This window comes from Schistocerca gregaria, chromosome 2 (assembly GCF_023897955.1).
Source record: "Schistocerca gregaria isolate iqSchGreg1 chromosome 2, iqSchGreg1.2, whole genome shotgun sequence".
NCBI classification, from domain to species: Eukaryota; Metazoa; Arthropoda; class Insecta; order Orthoptera; family Acrididae; genus Schistocerca; species Schistocerca gregaria.
The window spans coordinates 270,078,439-270,095,883 of NC_064921.1; the positions used below are offsets into that span (position 1 = coordinate 270,078,439).

At 40.8% G+C, this 17,445-nt stretch overlaps 1 protein-coding gene across 2 annotated transcripts in view; it reads right to left on the bottom strand.

Annotated features, from left to right (window-relative positions):
- The window catches only part of LOC126336862 (uncharacterized), a 313,200-nt gene that overhangs the window by 59,280 nt on the left and 236,475 nt on the right, over window positions 1-17,445 (bottom strand). For both annotated transcript variants that reach the window (XM_050000960.1, XM_050000958.1), the window contains exon 14: window positions 7,676-7,774. In XM_050000960.1, coding sequence (XP_049856917.1) covers window positions 7,676-7,774 — 99 coding nt within the window. The remainder of the gene's footprint in view (window positions 1-7,675; window positions 7,775-17,445) is intronic.

Below are 17,445 nucleotides of genomic sequence, written 5' to 3' on the forward strand. Positions count from 1 at the left end.
CTCCAGTGGAGGGATGGGACAAGTCCGGGGCTGCAAAGAGAGAGATCGATGGCCGAGAATGAGCCATGGGCCACACTGAAATGCGTGGGAGAACCAGTGTTCAACAGGCTAAGGTCGAGCTGAGCCAACACATGCTCCACGGCACGACCACAGTCATCAAAGACAGTCCCACCCCACAGAGGGTTGTGGGCATTGAAATCGCCCAGAAGCAATGGTGACGGGTGTTGAGCCAGCAGCGCAGCCAAGACATGTCGGGAGAGCTCCCCATCTGGAGGAATGTAAACAGAGCAAACAGTACTAGCCGGCAAGAGCTCTACCCTGACAGCGACGGCCTCTAAAGGCATCAGAAGGGGTACGGGCGAGCTACAGAGTGGTGAACAAAGAGGCAAACTCCACCTGACGCTCGTTGACAGGTAGCTCAGTTCTTGTAGTATCCCCGATAACCGCGAAGGGCGGGGGTCCGCATTGCTGGAAACCAAGTTTCCTGAAGAGCAATGCAGAGAACAGGGGAAACACTCAGAAGCATCCGAAGCTCAAGGTGATGAAACAATGAGTAATGAGAAACTGTAATCTATCAGTTACTACACCATCAATGTATCTTATTTGATTTTTTGAAGCATATTGTAAGATCTTCATGTCTTTCATATTACCACTTAACTTCATTAGCAGCTGTTGAGTTTTTTGTTTTGAAGAAAACATTAACATCACTAGAAATAGCAACACTAGAAAATAGGCTTGTAATCCTAGGCACAGGGTGCATAGAATGGGAAGTTGTAAAGCATAGGCGAAAATAGTATGTTTTATTGCATAATAATTACAGTGTTCCACAAGTAACACATGGTCAAGTGAAGTTAAATTAAAATTAAATGCAGTCTATGAAATAGTGTCAGTCAGTGAAAGTCATCAAAGAAAAACAAGTTCAAATGAATACAATCCGCATCCATGATAATTCAGTTTAAGGACTACAATAGTGCGCCCTTGATGAATTTTATGGAGATTAGACCATTAATAACATTTTGAAGTATACAATCAAAACTTTAGCACTTGAAATGTGCCATTTAGAATATAAGAAAAAATTTAATGTCAGAAATTGTCTTGATACACAACAATTCATAGGGACACACTCCTATAGCATTGCCCCTCACCTACAACTACTACTATACTACTCAAGTGGCGGAGAGTGCTTTAAGTATACTATCATTAGCTCCTTTCCCTGTTCCAGCTGTGAATGGTGTGTGGAAATAACAAGTGTTATTAGGCACCCACATGGGCTAGAATCTCTCTTTCTTTACACTTGTGGTCCTTTCATAACATATATGTAGGAGGAAGGAATATTTTGACTGAATATTATAAGAAAGTGTTGTTGTTGTTGTTGTTGTTGTTGTCTTCAGTCTCTTGTTACTGTGGTCTTCAGTGCAGAGAATGGTTTGATTGCAGCTCTCCATGCTGCTCTATCCTGCACAAGCCTCCATATCTCTGAATAACTACTGCAACCTACATTATTTTGAATCTGTTTAGTGTATTTACCTCTTGGTCTCCCTCTATGATTTTTACCCTCCATGCTTCCCTCCAATTCTAAGTTGGTGATCCCTTGATGCCTAGAACATGTCCTACCAATCGATCCCTTCTTCTAGTCAAGTTGTGCCACAAATTCCTGTTCTCCCTAATTCTATTCAGTACCTAAGCATTAGTTATGTGATCTACTCATCTAATTTTCAGCACTCTTATGTAAAACCACATTTGGAAAGCTTCTATTCTGTTCTTGTATAAACTAGTTATCGTCCATGTTTCACTTCCATACATGTCTACACTCCATACAAATACTTTCAGTAACAACTTCGAGACACTTAAAACTGTACTTGATGTTAACAAACTTCTCTTCTTCAGAAACGCTTTCCATGCCGTAGCCAGACTACATTTTATATCCTCCCTACTTTCACCATCATCAGTTCTTTTACTCCCCAAATAGCAAAACTCATCTACTACTTTAAGTGTCTCATTTTCTAATCTAATTCTCTTAGTATCACCTGATTTAGTTCGACTACATTCCATTATACTCATTTTGCTTTTGTTGATGTTCATCTTACATCCTCCTTTCAAGACACTGTCCATTCCTTTCAGCTGCTCTTCCAGGTCCTTTGCTGTCTCTGGCAGAATTACAATGTCTTCGGCAAACCTCAAACTTTTTAATTTCTTCTCTGTGGAATTTAATTCCTACTCCAAATTTTTCTTTTGTTTCCTTTAGTGCTTGCTCAATATACAGATTGAATAACATCAGAGACAGGCTACAACCCTGGTCTCACTCCCTTCTCAACCACTGCTTCCCTTTCGTGCCCCTCAATTCCTATAACTGCCATTTAGTATCTGTAAAATTTTTAAATATCCTTTTGCTCCCTGCATTTTACGCCTGCCACCTCCAGAATTTGAAAAAGAGTATTCCAGTCAACACTGTCAAAAGTGTTCTCTAAGTCTACAAATGCTAGAAATACAGGTTTACCTATCCTTCATCTATCTACTAAGGTAAGTTGTAGGGTTTGTATTGCCTCGTGAGTTCCAACATTTCTATGGAATCCAAACTGATCTTCCCCAAGGTCAGCTTATACCAGTTTTGCCATTCGTCGGCAAGGAATTCATGTTAGTGCCATGACTTATTAAACTGATAGTTCGGTAATTTTCACACCTGTCAATTATTATATTATTCATTAAGTCTGGGGTATTTTGCCTGCCTCATGCATCTTGCTCACCAGGGAGTTTTGTCATGGGTGGCTCTCCCACAGCCATTAGTAGGTCTAATAGAATGTTGTCTACTCCCAGGGTCTTGTTTTGACTTAAGTCTTTAGGTTCTCTGTCAAATTCTTCACGCAGTATCATATCTCCCATTCCATCTTCATCTACATCCTCTTCCATTTCCATAATATTGCCCTCCAGTACATTGCCCTTGTACAGATCTTATCTACTCCTTCCACCTCCCTGCTTTCTCTTTTTTGCTTAGCACTGGTTTTCCAAATGAGCTCTTGATATTCAAACAGGTGGGTCTCCTTTCTCCAAATGTGTCTTTAATTTTCCTGTAGGCATATCTATAGGAAAGTCCACTCTCGGAATTTTAACATTAAACCATACTGTGATGCACACCACCCCTCTTTTAATGCCTGCTACTGGCGTTGGATGAGCATCTTTGTGTTGAATAACTCTTACTGAACAATGCTGTGATGAAACATACTGCTCTTTTTTGTATTTTCTCTATTTGTTCTATCAATCCTATCTGGTAACAGTATCAGATTGGTGAGAAATACTCGAATATAGATCAGATGAGGATTTTATACGCTACACTATGTGATCAAAAGTATCCGGACACCTAGCTGAAAAATGACTTACAAGTTTGTGGTGCCCTCCATCAGTAATGTTGGAATTCAATATGGTGTTGGCCCACCCTTAGCCTTGATAATAGATTCCACTCTTGCAGGCATACATTCAATCAGATGCTGGGAAGTATCTTGGGGAATGCAGATGATGTTCACCGGGCATTCGCCATACCCACACCCTCCCATCAGATTGTCACATTGTGTACCATGATTCGTCACTCCACACAATGTTTTTCCACTGTTCTATCATCCAACGTTTACGCTCCTTACACCAAGTGAGGTGTTGTTTGGCAGTTACTGGTGTGATTTGTGGCTTATGAGCAGCCGCTTGACCACAAAAGCCAAGTTTTCTCACCTCCCGCCTAACTATCATAGTACTTCCAGTGGATTTGATGCAGTTTGGAATTCCTGTGTGATGGTCTGAACAGATGTCTGCCTATTACACATTATGACCCTCTTCGACTGTTGGCGGTCTCTGTCAGTCGACAGATGAGGTCAGCCTTTACGCTTTTGTGCTGTATGTGTCCCTTCACGTTTCCACTTCACTATCACATCAGGAACAGTGGACCTAGGGATGCTTAGGAGTGTGGAAATCTCACATACAAATGTGTCATAAGTGACACCCAGTCACCTGACCACGCTCGAAGTCCATGAATTCTGCGGAGTGTCCCATTCTGCTCTCCCACAAAGTCTAATGACTACTGAGGTCACTGATACAGAGTACCTGGCAGTAGGTGGCAGCACACTGCATGTACTATGAAAAACATATGTTTTTGGTGTCAGGACACATTTGATCACATAATGGAGCTCCTATGTGAGGTGACTACACTTCCTGAGGATTTCCCAATGAATCTCAGTCTGGCATCTGCATTTCCTTCAGTTAGTTTTATGTTGCAGTCCTACCACCATTCATATATTCACTAATATTTAATGGATATGATTATTTCTACCAACTGTTCAGCGATCATGTAATCATACAATAACAGGAATTTCTGCCTACTTATGTCATATACTTTAAAATTTTAACAATATTATGTAAAGGATGGTTGCTACTTACCATGTAGTGGAGATGCTGAGTTGCAGATAGGTACAACCAAAAGACTGTCACAAAACAAGATTTTGGCAAAAAACTGTGCCGAAAGCTTATTTTGTGCAGCATCTCTGCTATATGGTGTGTCGCAACTATCCTTCTCATAATACTGTTACACTCCATCCTGGATTTTCCATTGTTTGATACATTAAATTTGTTTATAATAGGATCATTTCCCAATCCCTGTGCCAAGCAACATTCCTCCACAGTTCTTTCGCATATTGCTACCATTTTCAGGCACTGTAATTTTTCTATATTCAACTGTGTAAATTGTGCACAGCCTTACAGAGCTTCTGATGTTATCTGCTACATCATTTATGTGCACTGCGAACAATAATAGCACTGTAACATGTCCTTGGGGTACATCTAAAAATACTGGACATTTATCTCAGTTAAGAATGATCCAACACTTGAGATACAATGTGTGTTGATGTTTTAATACACCCACATATATTCCTGTTATCTCACCCACTGACTTTTATCTCTTTCTACACCTCAAGAATAGGAATGTTTGTCAAGAGTTTCAAGATAAAGAAGTACTGAAAACTTGGAATAAGATTAGTTTAAGTGCCATGTGTTTACTACTACTACTACTACTACTAGTAGTAGTAGTAGTAGTAGTAGTAGTAGTAGTGGTAGTAGTAGTAGTAGTAAGGAAACAACATATATTTCCTTTTGCCATAATTTTGATAGTACACAGTTATGACCTTGAAAAAGTAGAGTGTTTCAACTTTTGATCGCTGGCTGTTTGTCATTCAGTCCACCCCACTGCAGCTGCCCCATGCCTGAACGCGAAGTACTGTACAATGAGGTAAGAGGTTTTTGAAATACTGTTTTGGCATTGGTATGAGTAAAATGCTTTGTTAGTTATGTCAAAGTGTGCAGTTTCTAACCTGCAGCTGGTGTCAGAGATTTCTTTCTTTGATTTGAACATTATTATGTGACCATACACAAATGTAGTGTGTGACTATTTAATTATTAACAGTGCTGTTGTGTGTCATTTTCTTTGGATTTTAAAACTAACACTGTGAAATGCAGAAGATGTGCTATCTTCAATGTCACTGGCATGATTAAATTGTAAATCGAAAATCACTAACTTCATTTCATAATTATTCTTCAGTTGCTAAGGCTTATTCATTTTGATTTTGAGCATGCAATCTCAATACGAGAATAATGTTAAAATAGGACAGTTTTGGTCGTCACTCTAATGTATAGTACTTAGTACTTGGGGATTTGGCACCTGCTGTGAGGCAGGACGGATGAAACAAATTGTGCATGCAAAAGTTTAAAAGCGGTATTTTGAGGTGGTCATACCTGCTTACTATCAGAACTTTGTCCCAAATTTTCATGTGGGATCGATTTCTGGGGCTAATATCTCACACATTTCACGCCCTCCTCCTTGAAATACACTCCTGGAAATGGAAAAAAGAACACATTGACACCGGTGTGTCAGACCCACCATACTTGCTCTGGACACTGCGAGAGGGCTGTACAAGCAATGATCACACGCACGGCACAGCGGACACACCAGGAACTGCGGTGATGGCCGTCGAATGGTGCTAGCTGCGCAGCATTTGTGCACCGCCGCCGTCAGTGTCAGCCAGTTTGCCGTGGCATATGGAGCTCCATCACAGTCTTTAACACTGGTAGCATGCCGCGACAGCGTGGACGTGAACCGTATGTGCAGTTGACGGACTTTGAGCGAGGGCGTATAGTGGGCATGCAGGAGGCCGGGTGGACGTACCGCCGAATTGCTCAACACGTGGGGCGTGAGGTCTCCACAGTACATCGATGTTGTCGCCAGTGGTCGGCGGAAGGTGCACGTGCCCGTCGACCTGGGACCGGACCGCAGTGACGCACGGATGAACGCCAAGACCGTAGGATTCTACGCAGTGCCGTAGGGGACCGCACCGCCACTTCCCAGCGAATTAGGGACACTGTTGCTCCTGGGGTATCGGCGAGGACCATTCCCAACCGTCTCCATGAAGCTGGGCTACGGTCCCGCACACCGTTAGGCCGTCTTCCGCTCACGCCCCAACATCGTGCAGCCCGCCTCCAGTGGTGTCGCGACAGGCGAGAATGGAGGGACGAATGGAGACGTGTCGTCTTCAGCGATGAGAGTCGCTTCTGCCTTGGTGCCAATGATGGTCGTATGCGTGTTTGGCGCCATGCAGGTGAGCGCCACAATCAGGACTGCATACGACCGAGGCACACAGGGCCAACACCCGGCATCATGGTGTGGGGAGCGATCTCCTACACTGGCCGTACACCTCTGGTGATCGTCGAGGGGACACTGAATAGTGCACGCTACATCCAAACCGTCATCGAACCCATCGTTCTACCATTCCTAGACCGGCAAGGGAACTTGCTGTTCCAACAAGACAATGCACGTCCGCATGTATCCCGTGCCACCCAACGTGCTCTAGAAGGTGTAAGTCAACTACCCTGGCCAGCAAGATCTCCGGATCTGTCCCCCATTGAGCATGTTTGGGACTGGATGAAGCGTCGTCTCACGCAGTCTGCACGTCCAGCACAAACGCCGGTCCAACTGAGGCGCCAGGTGGAAATGGCATGGCAAGCCGTTCCACAGGACTACATCCAGCATCTCTACGATCGTCTCCATGGGAGAATAGCAGCCTGCATTGCTGCGAAAGGTGGATATACACTGTACTAGTGCCGACATTGTGCATGCTCTGTTGCCTGTGTCTATGTGCCTGTGGTTCTGTCAGTGTGATCATGTGATGTATCTGACCCCAGGAATGTGTCAATAAAGTTTCCCCTTCCTGGGACAATGAATTCACGGTGTTCTTATTTCAATTTCCAGGAGTGTATGAGGTCATGTTGCTTGCCCTGTTTCCTTGTCAGTTTCACTCATAATTAAAAAAATTATTTTCAATAAAACAATAATAAATAGATAGTTCCAAAATATCTAATTTTTGTAATTGGCATTCTGACTACTTTATGCAGAGTTAATTATATCTTTGGGCAAGAGTTGACGACTGTAGTCAGTCAGTAAGTGCAGCAATAATTGGCATTGCTCGTTTTATGGTTGTCATGGACATAAAATTTTGATGAAAGTAAAATTACAGCAGGGCGTCTTCTTTAGTGTCCAAATTTGTGATTTTTTGAAAATACTAACACAGAGGAAAATACACTGTATCGTGACTTTCTGCAATGAACAGGTAACAATTTTTATTGTAGTATAGAATAATTAAAAACTTACATATTTGAACTTTGCGTGTCCTGTAAGGACAAGCTGATCATTTATGTGGACATCATCTTCTCCAGAAGTGTCCACGAGCCCCACTGAAGTAAGATTATCCTGCAATTGAAAAAAATATACATAAATCAAAGGACTGAAATTTCCAATAAAGAAAACTGTCTGCTGACTATGTTCTGTCAACATATTGCAGCATAGCGGTACTGTATTTTTACAACAAGATAATAGCAAATTTTTGTACCATACACAATTGAATTCTGAACTTTAAATTTAAATCTTGCTGTTTTGAGGTTTTATTAACAGCTAAAAAATTAAAATCCATGTTTTCTTGAACAGTTTATTTTCTTCATATTTAGTACTGCCTTGAGCGAAACATTTTCTTATTTTCTCTTTTATCCATACAGGGATTCCTTTCACTCAATGTAAAGCAGGGGTGGCCAAGAATTCAGCTCGCGAGCCATGCCTTGGTAGGAGTGCCATAGGGCTCGGCCTGGCTACACACATTCCTCACCATCAAGGAAATGAAGGCGCACTGCATTTAAATGGCAGTGCAACCACACTACATAAGACCTGGTTTTAAATTTTAAATTTCTCAACAACGTAGATCACATATAAAACAAGTTTTTGAATGATTTAATTATTTTTGGTGTGATGAACACACAATATTTTCATCTGGTACAATGTGTTGGCATACAGAGAGACGAGGACAATTTCACATATTTTCACACTGAGGTTGCCACATAATCGTAACTTATTTAGTTTCATAATCAAAAAAAGGTCTTCCACACACATATGTTGAGTTAAATATTACATTATTTTTGCAACCTCATTATAGAGGCGTCGAAACTCTAACTGAGTTACACAATGTAGACTTCCTGGACAGTTGACGTAAGAGGGTTTGTCTTTAATATGGGAATTACACTGAAGATCAGTCAGTTCATCTGTGCATGCTGAAAGGTACTTTCACCTGAAACGGCACACAGTTGTGAAAATAGATGTAGGATTCATAGTGTCTACAAAACATTTAAGAAACTAACCTTGTAATTTTTTTCAAAGCCACAAAAATTTCTTCAAATCGTGTGGTTAGTTTAACACCAGTGAGCTTAGGGAACTGGACTGTGCTTGTCAAAATTTGCCCCTACATCAAAGCGATTTTCTTTTTAAACGCATCCCCATCAAATAAGAAATTAATTGTTTCTCAGTTTGCAATGTCTTACTGTAGGCAGTGTGCAGCGAAGTTCATTTAAAATCTGAGGTCTGCAATCAATTCTGGATGTTCTAAGTTTTATTCCTGACACTTTTTCCCTTTATAAATTCAATCGTTTTAATTCAAAAAATCGTTTCAAGCACACACCTTGACTTAATCAACATTCTTTGCACTGATATACAGGGTGTTACAAAAGGTATGGCCACACTTTCAAGAAACATTCCTCACACACAAATAAATAAAAGATGTTATGTGGACATGTGTCCGGAAACACTTAATTTCCATGTTAGAGCTCATTTTAGTTTCATCCACCTACACTCAATGGAGCACATTATCATGATTTCATACGGGATACTCTACCTGTGCTGCTAGGACATGTGACTTTACAAGTACGACACAACATCTGGTTCATGCACGATGGAACTCTTGCACATTTCAGTCGAAGTGTTCGTACGCTGCTCAACAACAGATTCGGTGACCGATGGATTGGTACAGGCGGACCAATTCCATGGCCTCCACGGTCTCCTGACCTCAACCCTCTTGACTTTCATTTATGGGGGCATTTGAAAGCTCTTGTATATGCAACCTCGGTACCAAATGTAGAGACTCTTCGTGCTCGTATTGTGGATGGCTGTGATACAATACGTCATTCTCCAGGGCTGCATCAGCTTATCAGGAATTCCATGCTATGGAGGGTGGATGCATGTATCCTCACTAACGGAGGACATTTTGAACATTTCCTGTAACGAAGTGTTTGAAGTCATGCTGGTACGTTCTGTTGCTGTGTGTTTCCATTCCATGATTAATGTGATTTGAAGAGAAGTTATAAAATGAGCTCTAACATGGAAAGTAAGCGTTTCCGGACACATGTCCACATAACATATTTTCTTTCTTTGTGTGTCAGGAATGTTCCCTGAAAGTTTGGCCGTACCTTTTTCTAACACCCTGTATAAAGTCTCAATCTTCTTCATCAAGGTCCATTAAAAACTGTGGCAACTGACAGTGAAATAATAAATGCAACTGCATATATTTTACTATTTGTACCACAAATTTCTTCACGTTCTGCAAATTTAGCACAAAGTGCTTCTTCATGCACAAAACAATGAATCCCATCTGTTGATCATTGTTATTTTTTGCTCTTTCATTGTCAACTAAATTTTAATTTTTTTTCTGCATGGTATTGTAATGGCATTTCACAACAAATTTGCACTACCCATTTGTTATGCGACTGCATAATAGATAAAGAGAATTCTCATCCCTTTCTTCTGTCATTCTCATTCGGTTTTAAAGGCTTGTGATGATAGATCATTATACTGCCTCTTTTTTTGCAAACAACCACTGAACTTTTGAATGCCCTTCATACCACAAACAAATAGCAAAGAGTGAACAGCTCTGACCCCGATTCTGTCAATCATACTGAAGAGAGTTGTGCTGACCAAAAAATGCCACACCGCAATACTAAATGAAATGTTGTGCTGCATCAGGTTCTTCTGGGAAGAACTGAGCAATGTTGAGACAGACTGAGCCCCAGCCTGCACACACGGTTCACATATTGTTTGGCATGTCGTGGTCGGCCCTGTTATAAAGGATGAATTATACTGAAGAGTAAGTAATATTACATATGTGGTAGAGGAACTATTAAACAGGGAAGTATAAAGGCCCAATCTAGATGTAGTGGTGGTCAGTGAACTGAAATGGATTGAAGATACGAATTTCTGGTCGGACAAATATAGGTTAATATCAAAAGCAACAGAGGATTTGTTATGAATATGAATCTATGGCAAAGAGTGAATTACTGTGAATAGTTTAGTGATAGGGTTGTTCTCACCAGAATCGACAGCAAACAAAGACCAACAGCAATGGTCTAGGTACACATGCTGACAAAGCACTCAGAAGATGAAGAGATAGACACATTAAATGGAACAAATGACAAATGAAGAGAAGCCAAGCTAAAATGGTTGCAGGAAAAATTTCAAGAAAGATAAAAAGAAATGGTCATTGACAGGCCTGATTCAGCATATAGAAAACTCAAGACAACCTTTAGTGCAAATTAATAGCAAGTGTGCAAACAGTAATAGTGCAATAAGAATCCCACTGTTAAATGTAGAGGAGAAAGAGGATAGATAGAAGAGTACAGTGGAGGCTTCGACAGGGAGACGACTTCTGTGATGACGTGGTGTGTGTGTGTGTGTGTGTGTGTGTGTGTGTGTGTGTGTGTGTGTGTGTGTGTGTGTGTGTGTTGGGGGGGGGGGGGGGGGGGGGGGGAATAGTCAATTTGGGATGGAAGACATAGGGGGTCCAGAGCTGAAGTCAGATTTTAACGTATTTTCGAAGACTTTCGACCAAATAAGCAATAGACAACATTCCTTTGGAATTTATTAAGTCATTGAGGTGAAATAGCACAAATGACTATTCAAGTTGGTGTCTAGAAACTATTAAGAGGTGTGAGACATTATGTCAGGCTTTCGGAGAAGTATCATCCACATAATCCTGAAGATTATCCACTGGACCTGACGGGATACCAATTCGATTCTACACAGAGTACGTGAAAGAACTTGCCCCCCTTCTAACAGCCGTGTACCGCAAGTCTCTAGAGGAACGGAAGGTTCCAAATGATTGGAAAAGAGCACAGATAGTCCCAGTCTTCAAGAAGGGCCATCGAGCAGATGCGCAAAACTATAGATCTATATCTCTGACGTCGATCTGGTGTAGAATTTTAGAACATATTTTTTGCTCGAGTATCATGTCGTTTTTGGAAACCCAGAATCTACTCTGTAGGAATCAACATGGATTCCTGAAACAGAGATAGTGTGAGACCCAACTTGCTTTATTTGTTCATGAGACCCAGAAAATATTAGATACAGGCTCCCAGGTAGATGTTATTTTTCTTGACTTCCGGAAGGCGTTCGATACAGTTTCGCACTGTCGCCTGATAAACAACGTAAGAGCCTACGGAATATCAGACCAGCTGTGTGGCTGGATTGAAGAGTTTTTAGCAAACAGAACACAGCATGTTGTTATCAATGGAGAGACGTCTACAGATGTTAAAGTAACCTCTGGTGTGCCACAGGGGAGTGTTATGGGACCATTGCTTTTCACAATATATATAAATGACCTAGTAGATAGTGTCGGAAGTTGGATGCGGCTTTTCATGGATGATGCTGTAGTATATAGAGAAGTTGCAGCATTAGAAAATTGTAGCGAAATGCAGGAAGATCTGCAGCGGATAGGATCATGGTGCAGGGAGTGGGAACTGACCCTTAACATAGACAAATGTAATGTATTGTGAATACATAGAAAGAAGGATCCTTTATTGTATGATTATATGATAGCGGAACAAACACTGGTAGCAGTTACTTCTGTAAAATATCTGGGAGTATGCGTGCGGAGCGATTTGAAGTGGAATGATCATATAAAATTAATTGTTGGTAAGGTGGGTCCCAAGTTGAGATTCATTGGGAAAGTCCTTAGAAAATGTAGTCCATCAACAAAGGAGGTGGCTTACAAAACACTCGTTCGACCTATACTTGAGTATTGCTCATCAGTGTGGGATCCGTTCCAGATCGGGTTGACGGAGGAGATAGGGAAGATCCAAAGAAGAGCGGCGCGTTTCGTCACAGGGTTATTTGGTAACCGTGATAGCGTTACGGAGATGTTTAACAAACTCAAGTGGCAAACTCTGCAAGAGAGGCGCTATGCATCGCAGTGTAGCTTGCTCGCCAGGTTTCGAGAGGGTGCGTTTCTGGATGAGGTATAGAATATATTGCTTCCCCCTACTTAAACCTCCCGAGGAGATGACGAATGTAAAATTAGAGAGATTCGAGCGCGCACGGAGGCTTTCAGACAGTGTTTCTTCCCGTGAACCATCTGAGACTGGAACAGGAAAGAGAGGTAATGACAGTGGCACGTAAAGTGCCCTCTGCCACACACCGTTGGGTGGCTTGCGGAGTATAAATGTAGATGTAGATGTTGATGAAGATACCCATGGCATATACAAATGAGTATTATCACACAATCGGCTTAGCAGCTCAGCACCCAAGCTACTGGCAAGAATAACATACAAAAGAACAGAAAAGAAAATTGAGGATCTTTTAGAGACAATCAATCTGGCTTTAGGAAAGATGAAGACATCGGGGATGCAGTTCAGATATTGCACTTGACAATGGAAGCAAGATAAATGTAGGCATGTTTGTCAACATAGAAAAGGTAAAGTTAATCAGAGCAAGAACTTCAAAAGTCTGAGAAAAACAGCAGTAACCTAGAGGAAAAACAGGGGGAACAATAAGAATGCAAGGCTATAGAACAAAGTGCTTAGATTAAAAAGGGTGTAAGACAGGGATGCAGTCTTTCACACAGTCTTTCACCAGCACAGATGAGTTTATATCCTAAAGAAACAATGATAAAATTAGGGAATGGTTGAAGTATGGGATTAAAATTCAGGGTGAAAGAACATTGATGCTAGGACTTGCTGATGAGATTGCTAATTCCCGTAAAAGTGAAGAAGAACTACAGGATTTGTTAAATGGAATGCACAATCTAATGACTAAGGACATGAACTGAGGGTAACCCAAAGAAAGACAAAAGTAATAAGGAGGAGAAGTAATGACAGTGAATATACAATTAACATCAAAATTTTCTAACAACAAGCAACATAAACTAAGGAATTCTGCTATATTGTAAGCAGAAAATAACACACAGAAGGTGAAGTAAAGAGGACATGAAAAGTAGACTAGCACAGGCTAAGAGGGCATTCTTGGTTGAAAGAAGTCTACTGCTATCAAATACAGGCTTTCCTTCTCATTCCATCAGGTAAGTCTCCCCTGACCCTTGGTTCTGGGTGACTTTCCTGAACTTCATCCCTTTCCCAAAACTTCTCCAGTCCTTTTCTTCACTCCTCTTCCTTACCCTTCAACGAGAGGAAGAGCCACTGGCTCCAAGAAGGAACCACTGGGTCCGAAAGCTTGTAGGAGCTAAACCTTTTGTGTGTGTGTATTTTCTTCTGCCACCACCTGCTGAGTAGATTTTTTTTATCTATCCATTTACAACATACTGTCAATAATTGATTATTTTTGTTGTTATAAATACAGGGCTTAATTTGAGGAAGACATTTTTGAGAATGTAAATTTGGAGTACAGCATTTAAGGAGAAAGCAAGAGGGTCCATGCTTTGCATTGCTATTCAACAGGGGTGGCCACTTACATTACCTTTGGGACCCACAAACTTACGGAACTGTTTCGAAGTGAGCTGCATTTTTTTAGGGACTAATAATTGACATCAATGCAGAAACACTATTTTAAAAATAACGTTTCTGAACTATTTTATTACACAACAAGAAACTGGAAGTTACATTTGTGATATGCTTTTTAGAGTGTTTACTTTTGCTGTGATCTGTTTGAAATCTGGCTGATAATTGATGATCACAGTTTGTACAAGTACACTTACATAGTAATCAGAGAGAACAGATTGATATTTACATTTGATGAAATTCAGTGCTGAGTACAGTGGTTCACACACATACGTGGTCCCAAAAGTACAGATCAACCTCTTGGTAGACACTCTTGTCAGTGGATATTTTTCTTCTGGAACCTCCTTCCAAAATTCAACAGCTGAACAGCTCTACATTTTAGGTCCTTCAGTCATTCATCCTCTTGAAGTTCCAGTAATTCAAACTATAGAGCAGCTGAATCCTCAGTAATTTGCAGTGAAATGGGATGGCCATCTTCCACACCACCAGCAAGGACAGGATTTTGCAAGAATGAAAATGAAGGTTTAAGTGTCCTCAAATCACTAAATCTGACACTTGTTTCTTCAGCATGGGCAGACATTCTAGTTAAATAATCCAAATTGGAGCTGAACTATGAGAAGACTTAAAGTAATTTCCTTCAAGCTTATGAAGAGAGCGAATGTTTTAGTCTCAAGGTATTTTCGAAAGAGTCAATTTGTTACGAAAGCTGTACACAGACCGCACTAAATCAGAAAAAAGTTTATCTCTTCCTTGTAATGATGTGTTGAGCATCTGTAAATCGTCGGTGAAGAAACAATACCATGTAAGTAGCAAAATAAGAATTTTACACGAGACACGAAAAACTGTCTAAAATGTCTAATATATTTCACAGCGGCGCTAAATTTGCATCGTAGCACAACAAGGAAATATTGGATAATAATAATAAAAAAAAAAAGGAAGAAGAAGTAGTTTATAAAGCATAACTACGGAACATACGCGGAATTGTCTCGGTATTTATGCCAGGAGCTGTTGCTTACGCGGTATTTGTTTGTCAGTCTCCTGGCGCGACTTGACATATTTACATTGGTATTTGGTGCTGAGAAAGCTAGTAAGAACATGTTTTGGAGCATTAATCATTTTTTATTGAAAGATTTCATAGAAACATTTTAAATAAACATACTGTTTACATAGTTTCGATATTGTCTGCACATTTCTTCAAGAATAATCCTAAATGTCACTCAAAGCAGCAACAGAGAATTACACTGCACTGACACTCATCACACAGTGACCTCCACAATAATTTTTATTCATAAAGAATGTTGTCATAATAACTATTACAATCTTTAGGAAGAACAGATTTAAGGTGTTGTATATGATCCCATTTGGGTTTCTTGATTTTCAGTGTTTCCTTGTATAGTTTTAGGAAGCGAACACCTCCAAGAATTTTCCTCGGGTGCCTCGGTAATTCTTGTCACTCCTCGTTGAAAGAGCACTTGTAGTAAGTAATACCATTTGGGCGGTACTGTAGCGCCCTCAGATCGGTAACTGTGGGCTCATTTTTTTACAGCTCTTCCACGCCTAATTGAGTCATACAGCCAAAAACCTTTCTCCGCATAGTTGATGATAATCTAGGTAATGGACTTTGTATGGCTGTGGCTTTTTTCTTGCTTCTTTAGATATCGTAGCGTATTGGCTAGGAAGTGTAACTTCACGTCCTTTAAGCTTGCACTCAGTGGAACTTTGAACTGAGTCACATTCCATCTGAGAATGGCCTTTTTCCAAAAACTTTTGAGTAATCAATACTCCAGTATCAATTGCTAATCTTAAAACAGCATTTGATAATATCACATTTCTGTTCTGATATGTGCAACTACAGAATACAGAATGACATGAATGGGATTTTCCTTAATCGTTCTGGATGGGGTGTCCACGGTGCAAGAGGCAAAACAAGATGCAACCAAATCACCTTGTGTTTCATTGAACCAGTGACATACTGCATCACGACTTTCTCTATTATACATAGTAAAGTTATGAACAGCCAACTTTGTTTTATAATAAACTGCACTGTCACTTAAAAGTGGAGCTACTTTCACGGCCTGTAAGTCCATGGTACGCACTGAGCAGAGCTTCTACTGGGCTTCTTTCTTGTCAACATCTTTTTGCATCCTTGCCTGCTCCTTCCATTCTGTGTGTTGCTTCCATACGTCTTCACTCAAGTTACCAAGCATTTAACTTCAACACAAGTCGCACTGGTCTTTCTTGGGGGAAAATGAGCTAATATTAACATCTTCTAAAATCAAGCTGAAGGTAGCCCAACTTAATGATTAAACCTCCTCTGCAGCCGGCTGCGTGGGCGGAGCTGTTCTAGGCGCTTCAGTCCGGAACCGCGCTGCTGCTATGGTCGCAGGTTCGAATCCTGCCTCAGGCATGGATGTGTGTGATGTCCTTAGGCTAGTTAGTTTTAAGTAGTTCTACGTTCTAGGGGATGGATGACCACAGATTTTAAGTCCCATAGTGCTAAGAGCCATTTGAACCAATTGAAACCTTCTCCGCATGACATTTTTCCACATAGAGTCCGTACAGCATTTGTTTGGATTGAGGAATAGGCTCAAAGTACAACTTTGAGGAGGATTTCCTGCAGGAATGCGATGGAAGTTTTGGAAGAGAGCCCAGGAATTGTTTCATGAAGATTCTCTCATCTTTGTTTGTTTGATTCGAGGTTGACGATTCTGTATCAGGACTCATCCCATGTGTGGAATAACCCAGCCCATTCTTTAATCCCAAGAGTATTGAGAAACATCTTTTGGCATACTTTATGTTTCCCCAGCTCATTTTTCAAATGTTAAATGAGCGTCGCTTTTCTCCTGGATTTGCCAGTGTTCATCCCTGGAAGTTTGGTTGGAATTACGTCCAGAAGGTTGGTAACGTAAACCTTCCTCTGATCCCATGACATGGTTTCCCAAAATGTGTTAAATATTGCCTGCCTATCATCAGCAGAAAACTGATGACACTTCCTTTGAACAGATTTCCAGCACGTGTTCAAAGTACATATTAGGTCTAATTTTCGTGCCTCTCTTGGAGTATCATGAGTGATTTTACCTATTTGACTTATTTTGTATCAAATATACGCCTGTCCACGCATTCTCAGAATTTTATTAGCATTTTTCTTCCAATCTTCAGGATGTGGTTTAGACTTCCTTTTCCTGTCACTGCTTACGTCACCATAAAATTGTTGGCCCTCACTGTCAGCATCATAATTCCTCCCGTGACCTTCCGATAATTTATCCAGAGTGTTTGGCAAACAATGAGCACCATTGCATAGCAATGAGTGTGAAGTACTGT